This window comes from Ranitomeya imitator, chromosome 9, assembly GCF_032444005.1.
Source record: "Ranitomeya imitator isolate aRanImi1 chromosome 9, aRanImi1.pri, whole genome shotgun sequence".
Taxonomy (NCBI): Eukaryota; Metazoa; Chordata; class Amphibia; order Anura; family Dendrobatidae; genus Ranitomeya; species Ranitomeya imitator.
The window spans coordinates 58,692,280-58,711,942 of NC_091290.1; the positions used below are offsets into that span (position 1 = coordinate 58,692,280).

Sequence of the window (19,663 nt, forward strand, 5' to 3'; positions counted from 1 at the left end):
AGCCCAGGGGTCAGGTATCGTGCCCATTCTTGAGTAGGTAGTTGGTACTGCCTGCAGGCTTTCTCAAAGGCCCGCAGAAAAGTGTCCAAGTCCCCGTCCTTTTCCATAACAGGAAAGTGATCGGGCCGGGGCTTCGGTGTCTGAGCGCTGCTGGGCTCACGGCTCTGTCAGCCTCTTCGAATTGCAGGACCAGCTGCAGAAGTCTTTCTAGGTCATCTGTGAAGCATTGTTGCAGAGCCAGCTGCAGGCGGAGGTCTGCGCTCCCCTGGTTGCAAGTAGGGCCGGCATTCAGTGGTTGAACCTCTGCTGCAGCACCACCTCTGCTGGTGCTGGCTTCTGCGTCCTCTGAGCTCTGTGGCCTGGCTTGGTCTGCTTCAAATTGCACCAGGTCAGCGACCATTTGAGCCTTGGACTTGCCATGGGAGTTCAGGCCATGGTACGTGCATATCCCAGCAAGAGTGTCCTTCTTCTGCTGGGCGTACCAGGCTTCTCCTTTCGCAGCCATGGTTGCCAAATAAAAGATAGGATAGAAAAACAAAGAAAAAGGGAAGGGATAATTACCAGTACACACAATTGTCTCAGGACTAATAAACACTGAGTTCGTTCTCCAAACTTATATGCGCAGTGTCCTCGCAAGAACTTTGCAAGTTTTTAGTGAGAGGAATGATCACTCAAACCAAATCACTAATGCTCTAAGATATCCCACCGCCTTGCCACCAATTTGTCACGATTCACACCGTGACTGTCACCCCTACGTCACGGATCAGGGTGACTTTAGGCCAACAGACGGCTATCACATGTGCAGGGGGGCTTATCTTAGTTATCCCTCCACTGCTAACAATGTGATGAAAAAGCACACACAAGGCTATTGACCTCTTAGTTTACAGCAGGGGCTTATTTTAGGTATCCCACTGCTCTTCAATATACCACGAACTGCAGGGATTTATGTATATTCGCTTACAGGTCCACTTGAAACTTGCAGCTCCCTGGTGCCCTCCTTACTCTCAGGTCAGACTAGGTACTGCACCTGGGGTAATTAGTCTCCAGAAAGGCTGCCTGCTATGTACTGGCTATTGGGCACGCTGCAGCGAGGCGATATAAATACTCTCACTCAGGCAGGAACAATAATTATCAATGCCGCAGTCACTACAATGACTCCCAACTAACAAGTACAAAGGTATGCTGCCACCATCTTCGATTAAACGGGTCCGAAGCTAACCCAAAACAGTAGCGTTATTCCCTTCAGAAGACTTAGGGTACGTTTTAGAGCAGAAGAACGAATCTAGTATTTAAATACTGTACTCCATCAAAGGTTTAAGGCAGTGTTTATAAAAAGTTATATAAAGATGTTACAATATGAGACAATTGAAAATATGTACAAAGGCAATTATAAAAAAAAACAGGGATTACATGAGAAATCAACACTTACATGTGTTCAGAGCATTGCAGGCAACCAGGCTAGTTTTCATATGTCCCAATGCATCAGGACTGGCAGTCAGGCTCCTCAGGTAAAACTAACTGCTGGGGCCTGGCAGAAACTTATAAACCGCAGCCCGTGACATCACCAACAGGGCTGGTTTACCCAGACCCTCCTCTCTCTTCAGTCTTAGTAAATTTCACACAAGTTTGTCTAATGCCTGAATCTCCGCTCCAGAACATGTCAGAATCATAACACATCCAGTATTCATCTTGTATTAAGATTTGCTCTCTATAGATAGTAAATTCAGGCTAGTAGGGACACTCAGTTCCAGAGAAATCCATACTCTGTCCCTGTTGGACTTGAAGGCTCCTGCTTACAGTGGTGGACAGATCTGCCGATGGACGAGTAAGTTGCTCCTAGCCTGGAATTTATGGCCAGAGCAACACACATCTCAGAAACACAGAGGGAAGGGAGGATTTTTTTAGGCCGCAGCATGGGTCTGACAGGCAAACTCCAAAATCATATTATATTTCATACAATCTCGTGACATATACTACTTGGGCAGTGTTGTATACTACGTGGGCAGTTTTATATACTACGTTGGCTGTGTTATATACTATGTGACAGTGTTATATACTACGTGGCAGTGTTATATACTACGTGGGCTGTGTTATATACTACGTGGGCTATTTTATATAATACGTGGGCAATGTTAAATACTACGTGGGCTGTGTTATATACTACGTGGCTCCTATATACTACATGGCTGTGCTATATACTACGTGGCTGTCTGTGTTACGTGGCCTCTGCTATATGCTATGTGGCTGCTATATATATATACATACATACATACATATTCTAGAATACCCGATGCGTTAGAATTGGGCCACCATCTAGTCTTGTTATAAACCTTTAAACGACCTACTGGTGCCATCTTGGTGCCAGATAGCAGCGGACACCTTCAGAGTAATTGTCAAGTCCATGGGACTCAGTGGATCACAATGGGGTCCAGCAAAAGATCAGGTGGTTTTAATGTTATTAGCGATCGTCACTTTGTTATTTCATGTAATGTACTTTATCTGTTCATCGAAGTGGTCGTTCTCACGCACATTCTACATTAATGTGATCCATGGTTATAAATCAGCTTAAAGGAGCTCTGAAAATAAGACAAAAGAGTTACAAACCTAAGTCATATTGCAAGGCTCGTTAAAGGGCCAATAATGGCTTGTAGAATCGCTGCTTCCAACAGGTGGCGCTATAGAGTTCTAGTCCCTTTTCTCTCTGAAGGGACAGTTTGGATATTAAACGCACTGTTAACCTTCACAGCGGGCTGACTGACGGTTTCTCAGTTGGCTCAGTCTGCAGCCAGAAACAGACAGTGAAACACAGAGGCTACAGAAGGCAAACGGTGCAAAGTGTGTAATCAGATACATTAACAAACATTATTCCTAGCGTAGAATACATGCATTTAAGTACGCAGGTGGACAGCCCCTTTAATCTTGACACGACATTCCTATATGTACCATGTACTACATGCAGACATTTAACGTTCTAGCTGACAGTTTTTGAAACAAAATTTCCTCTGCGCTCATCAGAGCTGTGCCTGTGACCGTATATACCTGACCTCCCCATGGAGCTCAGTAGGATCTGCTCATTACATCAGCCATGCTATCAAACACTGTCCTCCGGCCCCGTCTCTTCACTGTAGCGTGTGCATGGTTTAGAAACCTAATCGGATATTGTCCTGCCGTATGATGAACGCTGAGAGTCCAGGGTAAGATCACATTCTAAAATAAGCTGATAACTTTTCGGCTTCATTGTTCCTTGCACGCTGCGCAGAGAACAAAGCTCTGCTTGATATCCGGGATGGCACGTCCTGCAATCTCCTTTCATTCCTTTTTTATCTCACTTTTGTTCTGCTTTCATCCAAACACCCTAAGTTTAGACATCCAATCTTCATGCCCTTTTCCAGCCTTCTACTGTCCAAAGCCTGTGTTCCTTTTTATATTTTAAAGTGGTCTTGCTGATCTTGAACACGTAGCCTGTTCCTCGGCGGTGCCACCCATGACCTCAGGGACATCTCTTTAACACTAGAACTACCCATGGAGTCATTTTGACTCCTTGCAATTGTTATTTCTCTTCTGTGACTACATTTTTCCGAATTCCGGCTTGAGACTCTGTGACTTTTACTCATTTAGGATGCGAAAAAAGATTTTGTGACAATAAATAATTTTTGAAAAAGAGTACATTTTTTTTCTTCAAAATTTACCTTTAATTACCAAAGGGAGTCATTTTGGCTCCATGCTATATCTTGTTAGTCTTTGTCGCTAAATGTTATTATTTCTTTTAGTTTTCATTTTCTTGTATGTTTACAATAAATGTTGGCTTAGACTTAGAATAATTAGTATTTTTGCAAATATACTTGACATACACAGGACATATACAGGTCATCCGTCAGTGAACTCTCGAGTGGACTACATCATTTCTGTAGAATACGGCCTGCAGTTTTGCTAATTGCTAATATGGCTACAAGAAATGCGCTAAAGCCTGACAATATTCTTGCTAGTTTGCATTTTATACATTCTATAAATTAAAGTAACAACAATACCAGGAGCCGGAAACTCTAAAAATAAGCGAAAACAAGCCAGGAGTCAAAATGACTCCATTCGGTAGTTCTAGGGGAGGTGACCAGTCCTGTAGTCCTATTGTTAACACCAATTTACCCATACGGATTGCTGTCCCTGGTACTGCAACTTGCAGGAGAGTAAGAGAGCCTTCAATATGCTGTTCAGTAGGGGCCTAAAAAGTCAAATTCCTTCCAATCAATTATTGATGGCCTAGCGGTGCCTTAGGGTGGGCCCTTAAATTTTAAATCAAGGCTGTACCCCTTACCGTGTAGTATTGCTTACTTCAATTATATTCTATTTTAGTGCTACTGTATCTGTAATATCATCTCAGAAAGTACCTCCTACGAGAAGTGGTGTTACACACTTATCCCGAGTATCCTGGGCTCTGCCTCCTTCATCTCAGTCCACTGCCCTCTGTTGTGCTCCACGTCGAGTTTTGCAGGTCGCCCAGTGTGGCTCAGTGACGTCATCTCCCTAATCCTATTTTTGGTCCATTAGGACACACACCTGTGTCTTAGGATTGAGACTCAAGACTTTTGTTTGGTGTACTTCACCTTTGGTGCACACCGTGCTTTAGCTTACTTCAATTCCTGCTGGGTTCCTCTGCATCCATCCTGCTGTTCCCAAGATTCCTGAGCTGGCCAAGTTCTCCCTTCACACATGCCTTTCTGTTTTATGCACCAATGCCGTGAGTCTGTGTGCCCACCCAGACCTGGGACTTGGAGGATCCACCGCACCAGGTAAACCTAAACAGGTGGTTACCCTGTAAGCCAATGCCTTCCCATTTATCAAGTCTTGCATCATGACCAGGAATAAATGCCAAGTCAATTATGATATACAGTACTAGGACTACTGGTGTCATGCTGATTGATAGCCATCTCCCTGCTGCCTAATTGGGGGAATCCGGCTGTCAATCAGCATGACAGCCTTAGTCCCGCCCTGTCAACAGAAAGAGAAATTGCTGCTCTGTTAACAGGAGGCAGCTGAATCTCTGGCAGGAGCGGTCAGTGATCGGCATCAGTTACAACAGACATGTAGGAACTGCATGCCTTTTTTTTTAAAGTCCAGGATATCCCCTTTAACTATTGCACTTACCCCCATTATAAACTACTGGGACATCTTTTTCTGTTGCCTCCCCTCCATCATTCCTGTGCCCCTATAATCCCACTTTAAAGGGACCATGTCATCGTGAAAATGCAGTGCAATATATAGGCACCATGTTATCGAGCGGGGGAAGCTGAGTAGATTGATGTATAGTTTTGTGAGCATAGATTCTGCATTATCTGTGCTTTAACCATATAAACCTCTGCTCTTCGGGCTTTTCATTCCAGTGGGCGGTCCTATCAGTGATTGACAGCTATCGCTACTCCCACTTTTACAAAGAACTGGGGGATCTCTGGGGGTGCTAATGGTCAGGCCCTCGGGGATCCTTTATTATATAGAAATAGGATAACTCCATTGTGGGAAGACCCTTTTTTAAATCTCTCTGTACTTTATGTCCAGCACTCGGGGGGGGGGGGGGGGGCTGAGCTTATATCCAACTAATATAAATATCAAAGGACGCATATAGACTTTAAACTCTACTCTGTAGTGACATTCTAAAATGTCACCGCGTAGAACATCTGCATGACATCGTGCAGCTGCGAGAGTGGGGAGCCGGCTGACAGACACAGCCAGACTCCCCATAGAGAAGGCAGTTATGGCTTGTTACTTTGTTACCGTCTGTGCGCTCACGATTGCCGTATACTAAGCATACACTGTGTATATAGTAGAAGACCTAGCCAGCTCTGTTATGGCGCAAGGGGGTTTAATTTCCACTGTAACTGGGGCTAATATACCAGCCCCAGTTATAGGGAAAATCAGATTAAAAGAAAAGTGTTTAAATGCTGAAGCCCCCCTCTCTCACCCCCCACCCCCCAAAAATCCTTTATTACTTTATAGGGGGCACACAATGTGAAATAAATCAAACTTAAGTTAAAAGCAGGAAACATTTTAAGAAAATAAAGCACTGCCAATTCAATTTGCTGTTATCTGCCCCACCCCTGTTGGAACTTAAAATGTGTCCGATATATAAAAATAATTGTTCCAGTAAGGGGAGCACACTTCCATATGTATAAAAATAGCATATACCTGAGTATATACGGGTACACGCTGGATGATAGCTAATAGGAATGTCTTAAACACCAAAATGTCCACAATAATGCAGTGCCCCAGTAAAAATCTAGTGGGTATCACCCCCAATGAGCACAAATGGCATGAGGAGGAATAGGCAGATTAAGTTCCTCCGTGTACATACACGTGTTCCTACCTCCAATGATGAATCCTTTAAGGATTGAAAGATCTTAATGATGCTGCTGTTATTCAAAATGAGTCCAAAAAGAGATGAAAATCCAAGCAAACAAGTAGGAAATCCAAGCAAGTGGCTGCTCCGGCCGGCAGCAGCCACCATGAACTAACCTCCAGGTGAAAGCGGGATCCTGCAAAGCCGACACCGCGTGGGGTGTAAGCGGTGAGTTCGGATGGTGCGCAGGACCTTTGTGACGCAATCGATCACGTGACCGCTGACAAAGCCCAGGAGTAAATACGGAGTGCGGTAAGGACCTAACAACCGACGCGTTTCGGAGACAACTGTCTCCTTCCTCAGGGATGGTCCCTACCCCGTACTAGTTGTCCTTATATAGCCTCCCCCAGTACAAACTGATTATTGGAAGCCAAAAAGTTCCGTACCGATGTTCAGTCCTCTTGATGCGATAGCATCTAGAGTGAAAATCCATTTAGTCTCTATTCTCGACATGGCTTTGATCTAATCCCCACCTCTCCAGTGTCGATGTACCGTAGCTATGCCTGACACTTTCATCTGTCCTGCCAGTCCACCGTGGTGTTCCGTGAAATGCTGAGAGAGTGGGTGACCCATACATTTATTTTTGATGTTACGGATATGTTCACTGATCCTTGTTTTTAAAGACCGTTTTGTCCTCCCCACATACAATTTTCCACAGGGGCACTCTATGATGTATATTACCCCTGTCGTAGAACATGTAATAAAATCCTCAATTTTAAATATACTGTCTCCTTTTTTGACATGCGTGCGTTTTTGTATGGTAGTCTGTTTACACATGCCACATTTGTGGCATGGAAAAAATCCTTTCAACTTTAGTTTGGAAAATTAAAAGAATTTGTTAAAAAAGATTTTTTTCTGGACATTGGGGACGATCATATTTCCCAAATTTTGGGATTTTTTGTACACAAAGCGGGGCTGGTTAGTGATCTCATCTCCCAGTATTTTATCATTTTTCAAAATATGCCAGTGTTTGCTGACTATTTTGCGGAGAATATTTGAATTAGTGTTGTATTTTGTTATTATGAGAATATAATCCATAGTATCTTTAGATCTGGGAACTGGATTGATGAGCTCCTGTCTTGATTTCACCAGAGCTGTTTCTTTCGATTTTTCTAACATTGTTTTATCATATCCTTTTTCCCAAAAATGTTTTTGTTAGTATTTGTGCCTCTATTTCAAAGTCTTGAGGCCTAGAACAGTTCCGATGAATCCTAGTAAACTGGCCCTTTGGAATATTGAGCAACCAACTGGGAAGATGATATAAGGGGATGTAACTGTTCGTATCAGTGGGTTTAATAAAAGTACGTGTTTGGATTTTGGAGTCATCAATAAAAATTTTCAAATCTAAAAAAATGTATTTCAGTGGTACTGGTGGTAGAAGTGAACTTTAAAAAATATTGATTTTTATTTATATCCATTAAAAACTGATTAAGAGTATCACAACCACCAGACCAAATAAAAATAATATCATCCATAAAACGTCGCCACCATATACAGATTATATATACACTTTGATATGTATTTGTATTTCAGTGATCCTTCGTGGTCATTAAAAAATGCACAAATCAGAAACCTATTATTCTGCAGTTATCCCATCAATTTAAACTACGTCCATTCCTTTCCTTATTTGCGATAAGTATTTTGGCATTTTCAATACGTTTTGGTTGGTTTACTCCAATTTTCTTGTCTAATAAGAAACCCTCATCCAAATAAGACTTTGTTAATCTTCCTCCTAACTTCTTAATGACATGGATAGCTTCCAGATTTCCATAACCCTTTAGTCTCAGTACAACTTCTACATCAGGTCTTACAGAGTGATCTTTATGGCGAGTCAGGAGCCTAGAAGAGATGGTGTTCTGGTAATATAATAGAATCATAGAATGGTAGAGTTGGAAGGGACATCCATGGTCATCGTGTCCAACCCCCTGCTCAATGTAGGGGTCATTCCCCTTTCTCAGACAGATGTCTGTCCATCCTCTGTTTGAAGACTTCCATTGAAGGAGAACTCGCCACACCTCGTGGCCGCCTGTTCCACTCATTGATCACCCTCACTGTCAAAAAGTTTTTTTCTAATATCTAATCTGTATCTTCTCCCTTTGTCTCATTCCATTGCTTCCCGTGTTTCCATGTGTAAATGAGAATAATGATGATCCTTTACACTGTGACATCCCTTCAGATATTTGTAGACAGCTATTAAGTCTCCTCTTAGTCTTCTTTTTCGCAGGCTAAACATTCCCAGATCTTTTAACTGTTCCTTGTAGGACCTACTTTGCAGTCCGCTCACCATCCTGGTAGCTCTTCTCTGAACTTGCTCAAGTTTTTCAATGTCTTTTTTTTAAAAAATGTGCCCAGAACTGGACACAGTGTTCCAATATCCAACAGATCAGCCTCAAACTTCTCTTCTATCATTTGTATGATCCAGTGCTGCAGTTACAAGTGCTTCTCTTGGAACCTGAGCACCTGGTCTCCAACCAGAAATAAGTCTATGAACCTTCTTGGCAATCAAAAGTCCAACTTCTCTAATCAACTCCACAGCCATCACAGTCACTGATGTTCCATCACCATCTTGGACCTTAGACGAATCTTCTAACTCTTGGGTAGCTAGATTGTCAAATTCAGTAGACTTTAGTAAGATTATCAGAAAGTCTAGAATATGTCAAAATAGAGAAATGATCCTATTTTTTGTTCTAGTTTCTTATGGTTTTTTTTTATCACTGTGCATTATGCAATGTCTCAGTGACCATAAATCATGGCAGGTCAGAAGGAGCTGGAGGGCCAAGGTAGGAATGACTATAACTGCGTCTTTTTTCAGTACTGTAGTCTGTACCGGTGAACGTTTGGCATCACTCATGGCGCTAATGAGAAGGACTGAATATGAGGCAGTCCTTTGTCTACTTTCCAGGTAAGTCATTACCCATGACTGATGTCGCCTTCACATGGTTTTGGACCTGGTTTGGCGTCCGCACTGTAAATCTGAACCTACTCTGTGTAAACAGATTGTCTAATTATCTCAGAATTGTGGCTCGTCTCCAGGGCCACACACCATTTCGTTTGGGAAAATAATTGTATTTTCCATTCTAATTACCAGTAATTGTTCATTGCGAAATTCCAGCGTTGAAGGCTCATCGATCTGCTCCAACTTCTTCCCCGCGACAGGTGCTTCCCTGGATGGCCCTCTGAAGCTGCTTCCTGATAATTATTTTGACCTGGTGGTGATTGATGAGTGTGCTCAGGCGTTAGAAGCAAGCTGCTGGATCGCGCTATTGAGGGCGAAAAAGTGTGTCCTGGCCGGTGACCACAAACAGCTACCACCCACCATTATCTCACACCAGTAAGAAGACTGCATCTGCTTTGTCAGTTCTTGCATTGATGTAAACCCAATAATTATCGCAATATTCCGGGATGTGAAGAGATGGTTGTTTCTAGTAAGAGTACACTAAAACTAAAGTCTATCTCATTTTGGCATCAATGTATTGTTCCCTGTCATCAGCCATGTATGATTTCATCTTTAAATGGAATATAGAGGACCAGAATAATATTTATTTTCTCAATAATCGATAAATTTTATTGTAAAAAAAATTGGCTACTGCAACAAAGCTACGTTGTATTATTACTTAAAGAGGACCTGTCTCTTGCTCAGTTACCTTGTAAAAATCCCTATTTTTTCCTGATTCTGCCACTGTTTTCCATGTGAGTCACTCTGGTAGAGATATTTCCCATTTGTTTGTTCTAGAGCAAAGTATGTGAAATTTCTGCTTGCAGTTCAACTGGGCGTATCTTCACAGTCTTCTCTTGGGGCGTGCGTCTCCCAAAACTGCCAGTCACAGCTCAACAGCTGTTCTACCTGCCTCTAAGACTCCGACCTTGCTGAGCTGTGATTGGCGAAAGCTTACCCCCCAAGAGAAGACTCTAAATGGACTACAAAGCAAAGATTTCACATACTGCGCTCCAGAAGAAACCAAAGTGAATATCTCTACAATGGAGTGACACACCTCAAAACGGAAAAGAGCGCCAGAATCTGGGGAGCTCAGGGATTTTTACAAGGTGTTTAATTCAATAATTTTCAGTAAGTGAAAGATCCTCTTTCAATCACTCGTCCATTTTTACTAGCAGATGATTCACGATGAGGGTTAACTGAAGGGCTGGGTCTTAACTTACTATTGCAGGGTGAGCAGTGGGGAGAGGCTCCTTCTGCAGTTAGTTATTTTATAGGAATGTGAGAGGGAGGGGGAGAAGCTTGATATTAAGGCAGAATAACATCAGGGGATCCTTCCCTGTTTTGTGTCCCTTTCTGTACTGTTTTATTGATGTATATTTTTCATAATTTCTTGTATTATTTCCTGTGTTGTTGTTGTTGTTGTTGTTGTCTGCTTTTTTTTTTTCTTTATCCTGTCCATTTATCTTCAGGTGAGGCCGTAATACTTTGGTTCAGTTTAGTAGACCTGGATATTAGCATTCACAATATAGCAGATGTGAATTCTTTTCAGTTCTCTCTATGGAGCCTTTTTCAAACCTTGAGAAAGGCTCCATGTAGAGAGCTGAAACAAAGGTCGAGTGGGTGAAAAAGGATCTTTACTCTTCTTTTCGCCATACTTGGTGTGCTGCCTCATTGTTTGGATTTTTTGTGCGACAGATAAGTAAATGGGCCGGTACCCTTGAAGGAGCTTTGCACCCAACTAGGCCGTGCTGCTACTTTTTTGGATTAATATATATACTGTATGTCACACCATGTTCATGGACTATGTATAGTAAAGGCTTACACTTGTCTTCTGTAATGCGCAGGGCGGCAGCTAAGGGTCTGTCCCTGAGTTTAATGGAACGTGTGATAGAGATGTATGGAGACAGAGTGGTGAAAATGCTGACGGTGCAGTATCGGATGCATGACCGTATAATGCAGTGGGCATCACATGCCCTGTACGGCGGGAAGCTGGAATCACATTCTTCTGTTTCTCAGCATTTACTCAAGTAAGTGAAGCGTCACACTTCGCTATAACCATATAGAAAGCATGGGAAGCACGCGCTATAACTTGTGTGCAATGTAGGGAAGTATGTTGTTCTGTAAGTGTCTCATTCTGGTGCATTGCGTTGCAACACATGATTCCAGTGATGTGTCACTTATTGGGCTCCTTGCTTTATTTTTAATAAAATCAGTGTTTTATCAGCAGGAGATTATCAAGAGGACTAGTATCTAACACCATGTAGTCCTTCATATTCATGAGCTCTGTAGTATAACTCCTCCCCTACCACTGATTGGCAGCTTTCTGCCTATACACAGTGTACACAGAAAACTGCCAATCAGTGGTGATACACGGCTCAGCATTCAGAAAACTGATAGATCTGCAGCTAATAAAACAGGGATTTTATCCAAACTTCAACAAAGAGCTTAGTTACTGACACATAACTGGAATCAGGGTCTCTGCCTCTATCAGCTGTTCTCAGATTACTCAGCAAAAACCTGGAGACCAATTCCCTGTAAATTACACATTTTAATTTATGCCCGTCATACAGTCACTGGGTCGCTCGTTCTTGCCTTTTTAGATTTATTTTCCTGGAGATGTAGTTCGTGTATTCTGTATACCTAATACATAGAAGGCCAGAGACAGGCTGTGGTGAAGGGCCACCTGTACCCCCAGTCTACTAGTCACACAAACGGACCAAATGCATTAGTATATGAAATACGCTGTGTGTAAGAGCTCTCAGGTGTGAATAATGCTCAAAGGGAACCTGCAAGATCCCACCCACGAGCAGCATTATACAGGGGCAGACTCCATGACCGAATTGTATGTTTTACTCTAATATTCTGCAGTGAAAACAGGAGGGAAAGTATCGTTCCATCTATTGCAATTTTCTGGACTCAAAAATGTGCAAATTTTGGTGGAGGGGGCATTTGTACCCCTCAAAATCTGACTTTTTGAACCTTTGCTCCAGGGCTTAATGGTAAAGAGTGCAACAAATGTACTCAAATCTGCAGAAAACTGATGCACATCATGGCTGGAATCTGCGTGGAGCTGGCATAGATTTCATTTTCTTTTGTACTTGCGGCCCAATATATTAGGAAGACATTCCCCTGAAATGAGGGACCTGGTCACTTGGGCGGCTCCACCACACTGATGGGCGGCCGTTCTTCTGTGTGTATTTGGAAAGACCTGTCCATCAAAGTGAGCAGGGCTGGGGAAGCCGGTGAGGAGCCCCCTAGATCTTCTCGTTCCTGACTTATTCCCAGATGATGATTTCCAGTAACGCATAAGTGTCGGCCTTTGGTCTGGCTGCATGGATCACCTGATGGCTTCCCATTATTATACCGTGACTAGATTACTGGATGTGTTTTCTGCCCCCTATTTTAGGGATCTACAAGGAGTGACAGAGACAGATGAGACCAGTATTCCGTTACTGCTTATCGATACTGCCCACTGCGGATTGTTTGAGATAGACGTAGAAGATGAGCACTCTAAGGGCAATCCAGGTAATGTAACCTAGCGCAATATTACAGGATTCATGTCCTAACATGGCTATACACCGTGCAGGTTACCATTTACTAATACTATTATTATTACAATATGAAGAATTAATTCCTTCCCAACATTCTGCATAAGTGCCCATTCGGTGTCGGGTGCGGGTATATGCAGGCTTAGCTTCCAATCAGCGGGTTCTGGGTATGTTATACAACCCCAAATGTGCCACTAACAGCAGCGACCAAAGATCGCTCCGATGGCTGCTGCTTAATTCTTAAATACTGCAGTCAGTCACTGACAGTCGATTCTAACGAGGACCTCGCACCAGGTCAAAGCTGGAAAATGTTTGCTCTTATTTTATTCCCACTTACCCCATGAGTATGTTGGGTTGTAATTATTGTAAATCAGCCATACGGTTCCGGAGATATGGACTATTTTATATAGCGCTAATGTTTATAGTCTTTTCCAGGGGGTGTGGCTCACAAAGTAGTAGCGCGGAGCAGTTTAAAGACACGCCCCCGAGGATCCCGTGAGCCACACCCCCTCGTGAAGATCATAAACCTTAACACAAAATAAAAAGAGCCATATCTCTGGAACTATATGGCGGAGTAAAAAAAAAAGGGGAGGGATAAAACAAGAGCAAATGCTGGACACTTTTCACCTGGTGACAGGTCCTCTTTAACTTAGGCAATTCTCCTGGCTTAACGATTATCTGACTGGGCTTCGTAGGAGATCATTATATTTAATTTTAAACAAATGATCTGAGGTTCATGTCTCCTTTTTGGGGAATAAAAAAATAGGGAAAGTTAAAAAAAAAACGTTTAAAAACATTAAAACCACTAAATAAGCATATTTGGTATCGCTGATTTGGCAAAGTCTGATCTATGAAAATCTGAAATTATTTAACTTCTACTGTAAATGTGGTAAAGCAGTAAAGAACAGAAACACCAGAATTACCTTTTTTATAAAAAAAAATCTATAAAAAGATATAAAAGCACATGTACTGTACCCCAATATGATTCCAATGAAATCTACAGCTCTACATGCATAAAACCCTCACTACTCCATCAATGCAAAAATAAAGAAGCTACAGGTAGTTTTTTGTCTTATTTCTCAGTACATTAGATGGCAAAATAAATGTAATTCAAGACTACAACTGCATTCAGTGTGAAAGCGAATCGTGCTCAGAGCGAATCCGTTACAGGTAGTGATGAGGGAACGTGTCCGGATAAGGTGATATCTGAGCATGCTCATGTGCTAACAGAGCATCTTCGAAAAATATGTCCGTGCCCCTGCGCCTCCATGTCTTGTGGATGTTCCACAGACGCAACACGTGCAGGGAAGATTTCCTGTTTGTTATTCTGTCCCTGCAGGCGTTGCGGCTGTTGAACAGCCGTGAGACATGCTGCTACGGGGACTCGGAAATAATTTTTGGGCATGCCGAACACACTCGGTTAGCACCCAAGCATACTGCGATGACCACTTATCTGAGCACGTTCCCTCATTGCTAGTTACAGGGGACGTCCAGCACTTTCTATTGGGGCCTTATCCTTAGATAGATGGCACTGCCAAATCAGAATACAGGGTGAACTAGGAGCAGCCACCTCCATATGCAACAAACAAATAAAGCTGCACTCTGTAGTGCTTTACGCTATGACGATGGGAGGCGCTGGACACCCATCGGACCGGACCGCAGCGGGACCACCTCTTTCTCATCTTTCAGGATAATTACATAATGCATTACAGAATGCTGTAGATAAGCCCCTGATAGCGGTGGCCGCAGTTTATAGGGCCAAAATGAGGTGACAGATTCCCTTTAAAACCACCACGTGCTGGAGGGCGGAGTGCTCGGTCAGAGAGCTAATATACAAATAACAAAAAACTGACTGTTACCTCCAAATCATAAAACTGGTGTGTACAGGTGCAAACTAAGAGCAGCCATCTCTATACATAACTAACAAAGTTGTTCAAGGTATTCACACGAGACACGTAGGTTCCCAGTAAACCGGAGATCGCCTTGTCGTTGGCTGCCGGGCATGCATGAATTGGCCAAATTATGTGCTAAGTATCTCCTATTTTTTTTATTATCTAGAGCAGTAATGGTATTCATATTTCATTTTCTCATGTTGTAACACTACAAGGGCACCTTTATTTGTTATCCTTAGATAGGTCATTAATAGGGTATTGGCACCCCACTGATAGCCTCTGCCGGCGGCCGGTGTTGCCGGTGTGTGGAGCAGAGCACCGCAGCTCCGTACCCTGATGGCCACCCCCGGGTGCTGCACATCAGCTCCCAGTTTTTAAGGAATAGCAGAAACAGCAATTTTCTGATACGACACAAATATGTGAAATGCTCCACTAAGCTGTGAGAGTAATTCAGATTTCAAGCTCTGTTCTGGCTGTTTTATGGCAGCCTGAAATCTGATGGACAGGCATTAGAAATGTCTCTAGACGCGTTTCTGCCTTGTCAGAGCGCTCCTGCGGTTATAGTCGGCACAGGCCGGACATTGTAGTAGACAATTCCTATTTCCATAAACTGTATGGGGTCCGGTAACTGCGCCTCGTATAAATAAAATATAATGAGGTGTAACGTACACTCTCCTGATGAAACATTGATATCCGCTCTGGCGATCCACCGGTGTTTTGTGCTTTAATTAAATGACATTTTTCAGGAAATGAGAATTTCTCCTTGAAAACATTTTGCACGTACATGATATCAGTGAGTTGTTTTAGCCCTTTCTCTCCGCTACATATAGCTGAGTTCATGCCGTCTGATGTCTCCTTTGCGTGCAGATCTTCTCATTGTTGCTTTTGTTCCTGCCAGGTGAGGTGCGTCTGGTGGAGTTACACGTTCAGGCTCTGATCAGCGCTGGTGTGAAAGCCCACGATATTGCGGTTATAGCACCGTATAATCTTCAGGTGAGCAGGATTATCCGCCGGTGCCCTTGTAGTGCCAGCACCTTTATGTCCCGTGTATTCCCATGTGTCAGATCGGACCTTACTAACATGGGATATGAATGTGTGACTACTGTAGAGCCAGGATGGTTCCTTTTTTCTATTTCTTGTATGAATTGACATATTCTATTCTCGCGTCTTGATTCCAGGTGGATTTGCTCAGACAGTGTCTCCGGCAGAGATATCCAGATCTAGAAATTAAATCTGTGGATGGCTTTCAAGGACGGGAGAAAGAAGCCGTTATATTATCCTTTGTCAGGTCCAACGCCAAAGGTCAGTAATTGGCCAAAGCCGGTCTTATATGGAACAGTCTTACTCCAGTCCAGCAAATATCCTCATCATTATCAGGAGCATTTTCTAGAATGGAGCAAAACGCAGAAAGATGCTCCCATGGAAAATGCATGGTGGGAAGTATCGTCCCATTGTGTGGTCTTTTCTCAGCCGATCAGTGGACTTTGGTAGTGTACAAACTTCTAGACTCATCCGAACAACGTTCTGTCCCATGGATCACATTTCCATGAGTTGGAATATTTTTTTAATTGCTTCTACATATCTATAATATAACGCTGGGAGCGTCACTCTGTCCGAAGCCTCTATAGACTGCGCAAGCGCCGGCGCAGTCTGGGCCTCACAGAGCGACGCTCCCGGGAGATCGCGGTATGCGTAAGCACTGAACGCATACCGCCATCTCCACCGGAGAGTCAGGGACCGCCAGGAGGGAGGGTAAGTATACTCACCTTTCCCGGTTCCAGCGCTGCTTGCGGCTCCGTCTCCCGGCTCCTCTGGTCCCGGCTCCGGAGGGCGCGGACTGCGCAGGCGCCGATTCCTGCTGCCGGAATCGGCGCCTGCGCAGTCCGCGCTTTCGGCGCCATTTTCTTGAAGACACACTCCGGCTCCACTGCAGGTGTGTCTTCAAGAAAATGGCGCCGGAAAGCGCGGACTGCGCAGGCGCCGATTCCTGCTGCCGGAATCGGCGCCTGCGCAGTCCCCGCTTTCCGGCGCCATTTTCTTGAAGACATACCTGCAGTGGAGCCGGACGATAGGTGAGTATGGTATTTTTATTTTTTTTTATATGGCAGCAGCATTCGGGGGCATACACACTGGAGCGGGGGGCATATAATACAATGGTGGCGCAGGATGGCCGCAGCACATGACAGAACGGGCGCAGGATGGCCGCAGCACATGACAGAACGGGCGCAGGATGGCCGCAGCACATGACAGAACGGGCGCAGGATGGCAGCAGCACATGACAGAACGGGCGCAGGATGGCAGCAGCACATGACAGAACGGGCGCAGGATGGCAGCAGCACATGACAGAACGGGCGCAGGATGGCAGCAGCACATGACAGAACGGGCGCAGGATGGCCGCAGCACATGACAGAACGGGCGCAGGATGGCAGCAGCACATGACAGAACGGGCGCAGGATGGCAGCAGCACATGACAGAACGGGCGCAGGATGGCAGCAGCACATGACAGAACGGGCGCAGGATGGCAGCAGCACATGACAGAACGGGCGCAGGATGGCAGCAGCACATGTCAGAACGGGCGCAGGATGGGAGCAGCACATGACAGAACGGGCGCAGGATGGCAGCAGCACATGACAGAACGGGCGCAGGATGGCAGCAGCACATGTCAGAACGGGCGCAGGATGGCAGCAGCACATGACAGAACGGGCGCAGGATGGCAGCAGCACATGTCAGAACGGGCGCAGGATGGCCGCAGCACATGACAGAACGGGCGCAGGATGACAGCAGCATATGACAGAACGGGCGCAGGATGGCCGCAACACATGACAGAATGGGCGCAGGATGGCAGCAGCACATGACAGAACGGGCGCAGGATGGCCGCAGCACATGACAGAACGGGCGCAGGATGGCAGCAGCACATGACAGAACGGGCGCAGGATGGCAGCAGCACATGACAGAACGGGCGCAGGATGGCAGCAGCACATGACAGAACGGGCGAAGGATGGCAGCAGCACATGACAGAACGGGCGAAGGATGGCAGCAGCACATGACAGAACGGGCGCAGGATGGCAGCAGCACATGACAGAACGGGCGCAGGATGGCAGCAGCACATGACAGAACGGGCGCAGGATGGGAGCAGCACATGACAGAACGGGCGCAGGATGGCAGCAGCACATGACAGAACGGGCGCAGGATGGCAGCAGCACATGACAGAACGGGCGCAGGATGGCAGCAGCACATGACAGAACGGGCGCAGGATGGCAGCAGCACATGACAGAACGGGCGCAGGATGGCAGCAGCAAATGACAGAACGGGGACGCAGGGTGGGAGCAGCAAATGACAGAACGGGCGCAGGATGGGAGCAGCAAATGACAGAACGGGCGCAGGATGGGAGCAGCAAATGACAGGATGGGAGCAGCAAATGACAGAATGGAGGCGCAGGATGGGAGCAGCACATGACAGAACGGGGACGCAGGATGGGAGCAGCACATGACAGAACGGGGGCGCAGGATGGGAGCAGCACATGACAGAACGGGGGCGCAGGATGGGAGCAGCACATGACAGGATGGGGGCGCAGGATGGAGCAGCACATACCAGGATGGAGACCATATACCAATATAAATGCTCGCCACCCGGGCGTAGAACGGGTTCAATAGCTAGTCTAATATATAAAGCTGAATGTGTGTGTGTGTGTGTGTTTGTATGTCCGGGATTAGCATCTGCACCGTCGCAGCTACAGCCACAAAATTTTGCACAGTCACACGTCTGGACCCCGAGAGCGTCATAGGCTATGTTGTGAGGTGAAATTTTAACCCCGCGCTTTCCAATTCACCAAACAATTTTGCCCCTATCTACATAATGGGAAAAAATGAAAGGAAAAGTGTAGCAGGCAAATTGACAGCTGCCAGATGTGAGCAAGGGGGACTTAAAGAGTGAGAGCGATGGCGCCAAAGAGTATAATACCGTACAGTTGCTAAGGTGGGGCCCCGACATGGGATACTCACCACACACGGGGATATGAACACACACACAAAATGCGCCACACACTACCACGTGCTTGAACACATATTACCCTCTGCACACATTTCACCACAAATACACCAACCTCGCCACATAAAAGTCGAAACACAAAAGTCGCCGCTCAAAACTCGCCACGCGCAGAACTCGCCACATGCAAAAACTAGGCTCTTGCAAAACTCGCCACAAGTGCAAAACTCACCTCATGGAAAACTCGCCACACGCAAAACTTGCACACGCGGAAAAATTGCCACATGCACAAAAGTTGCAACACATGCAAAAGTTGCCTCACACAAAACTTGCACATACTCAAAAGGCACCACACATAAAACTCGCCACGCGCAAAACTCGCCATGCGCAAAACTCGCCATGCGCAAAACTTGATGCACACAATTTTCTACACTAACCTGTCACATGCAACTCGACACACAAAAAGTTGCTACACGCATGTTGCCACACGCAACTCAACACACACAACTTGACAAACGAAACTCGCCCTAAAACACACACAAGTCTGGTATTATCCTTCAAAAATAAAAATCTGATTAATAAGCAGACAAACTACAACAAATGTACCATATAGGAAATACGGCAGCTGTCAGTCACATGACCTGTCTATTATGTGTATGTGTGAGCTAATATATACTGCCAGGGGGAGGGCTTCCTGTTGGCTGGGGATTTATCAGGCTGCCAATTTAGCTTACAAATACTGAGGTAAAAATACTGAGCAAATAACGTGTGAACGAGGTCTAATACAGGAGGAGATGACACACAGGTATCTATAATATAACGCTGGGAGCGTCACTCTGTCCGAAGCCTCTATAGACTGCGCAAGCGCCGGCGCAGTCTGGGCCTCACAGAGCGACGCTCCCGGGAGATCGCG

The 19,663-nt window shown here is 45.0% G+C and overlaps 1 protein-coding gene across 1 annotated transcript in view; it reads left to right on the forward strand.

The window, feature by feature from the left end:
- The window catches only part of IGHMBP2 (immunoglobulin mu DNA binding protein 2), a 75,851-nt gene that overhangs the window by 28,024 nt on the left and 28,164 nt on the right, over positions 1-19,663 (forward strand). Inside the window, exons 8-12 of the mRNA XM_069739331.1 lie at positions 9,545-9,719; positions 11,171-11,353; positions 12,733-12,851; positions 15,665-15,759; positions 15,945-16,068. Coding sequence (XP_069595432.1) covers positions 9,545-9,719; positions 11,171-11,353; positions 12,733-12,851; positions 15,665-15,759; positions 15,945-16,068 — 696 coding nt within the window. The remainder of the gene's footprint in view (positions 1-9,544; positions 9,720-11,170; positions 11,354-12,732; positions 12,852-15,664; positions 15,760-15,944; positions 16,069-19,663) is intronic.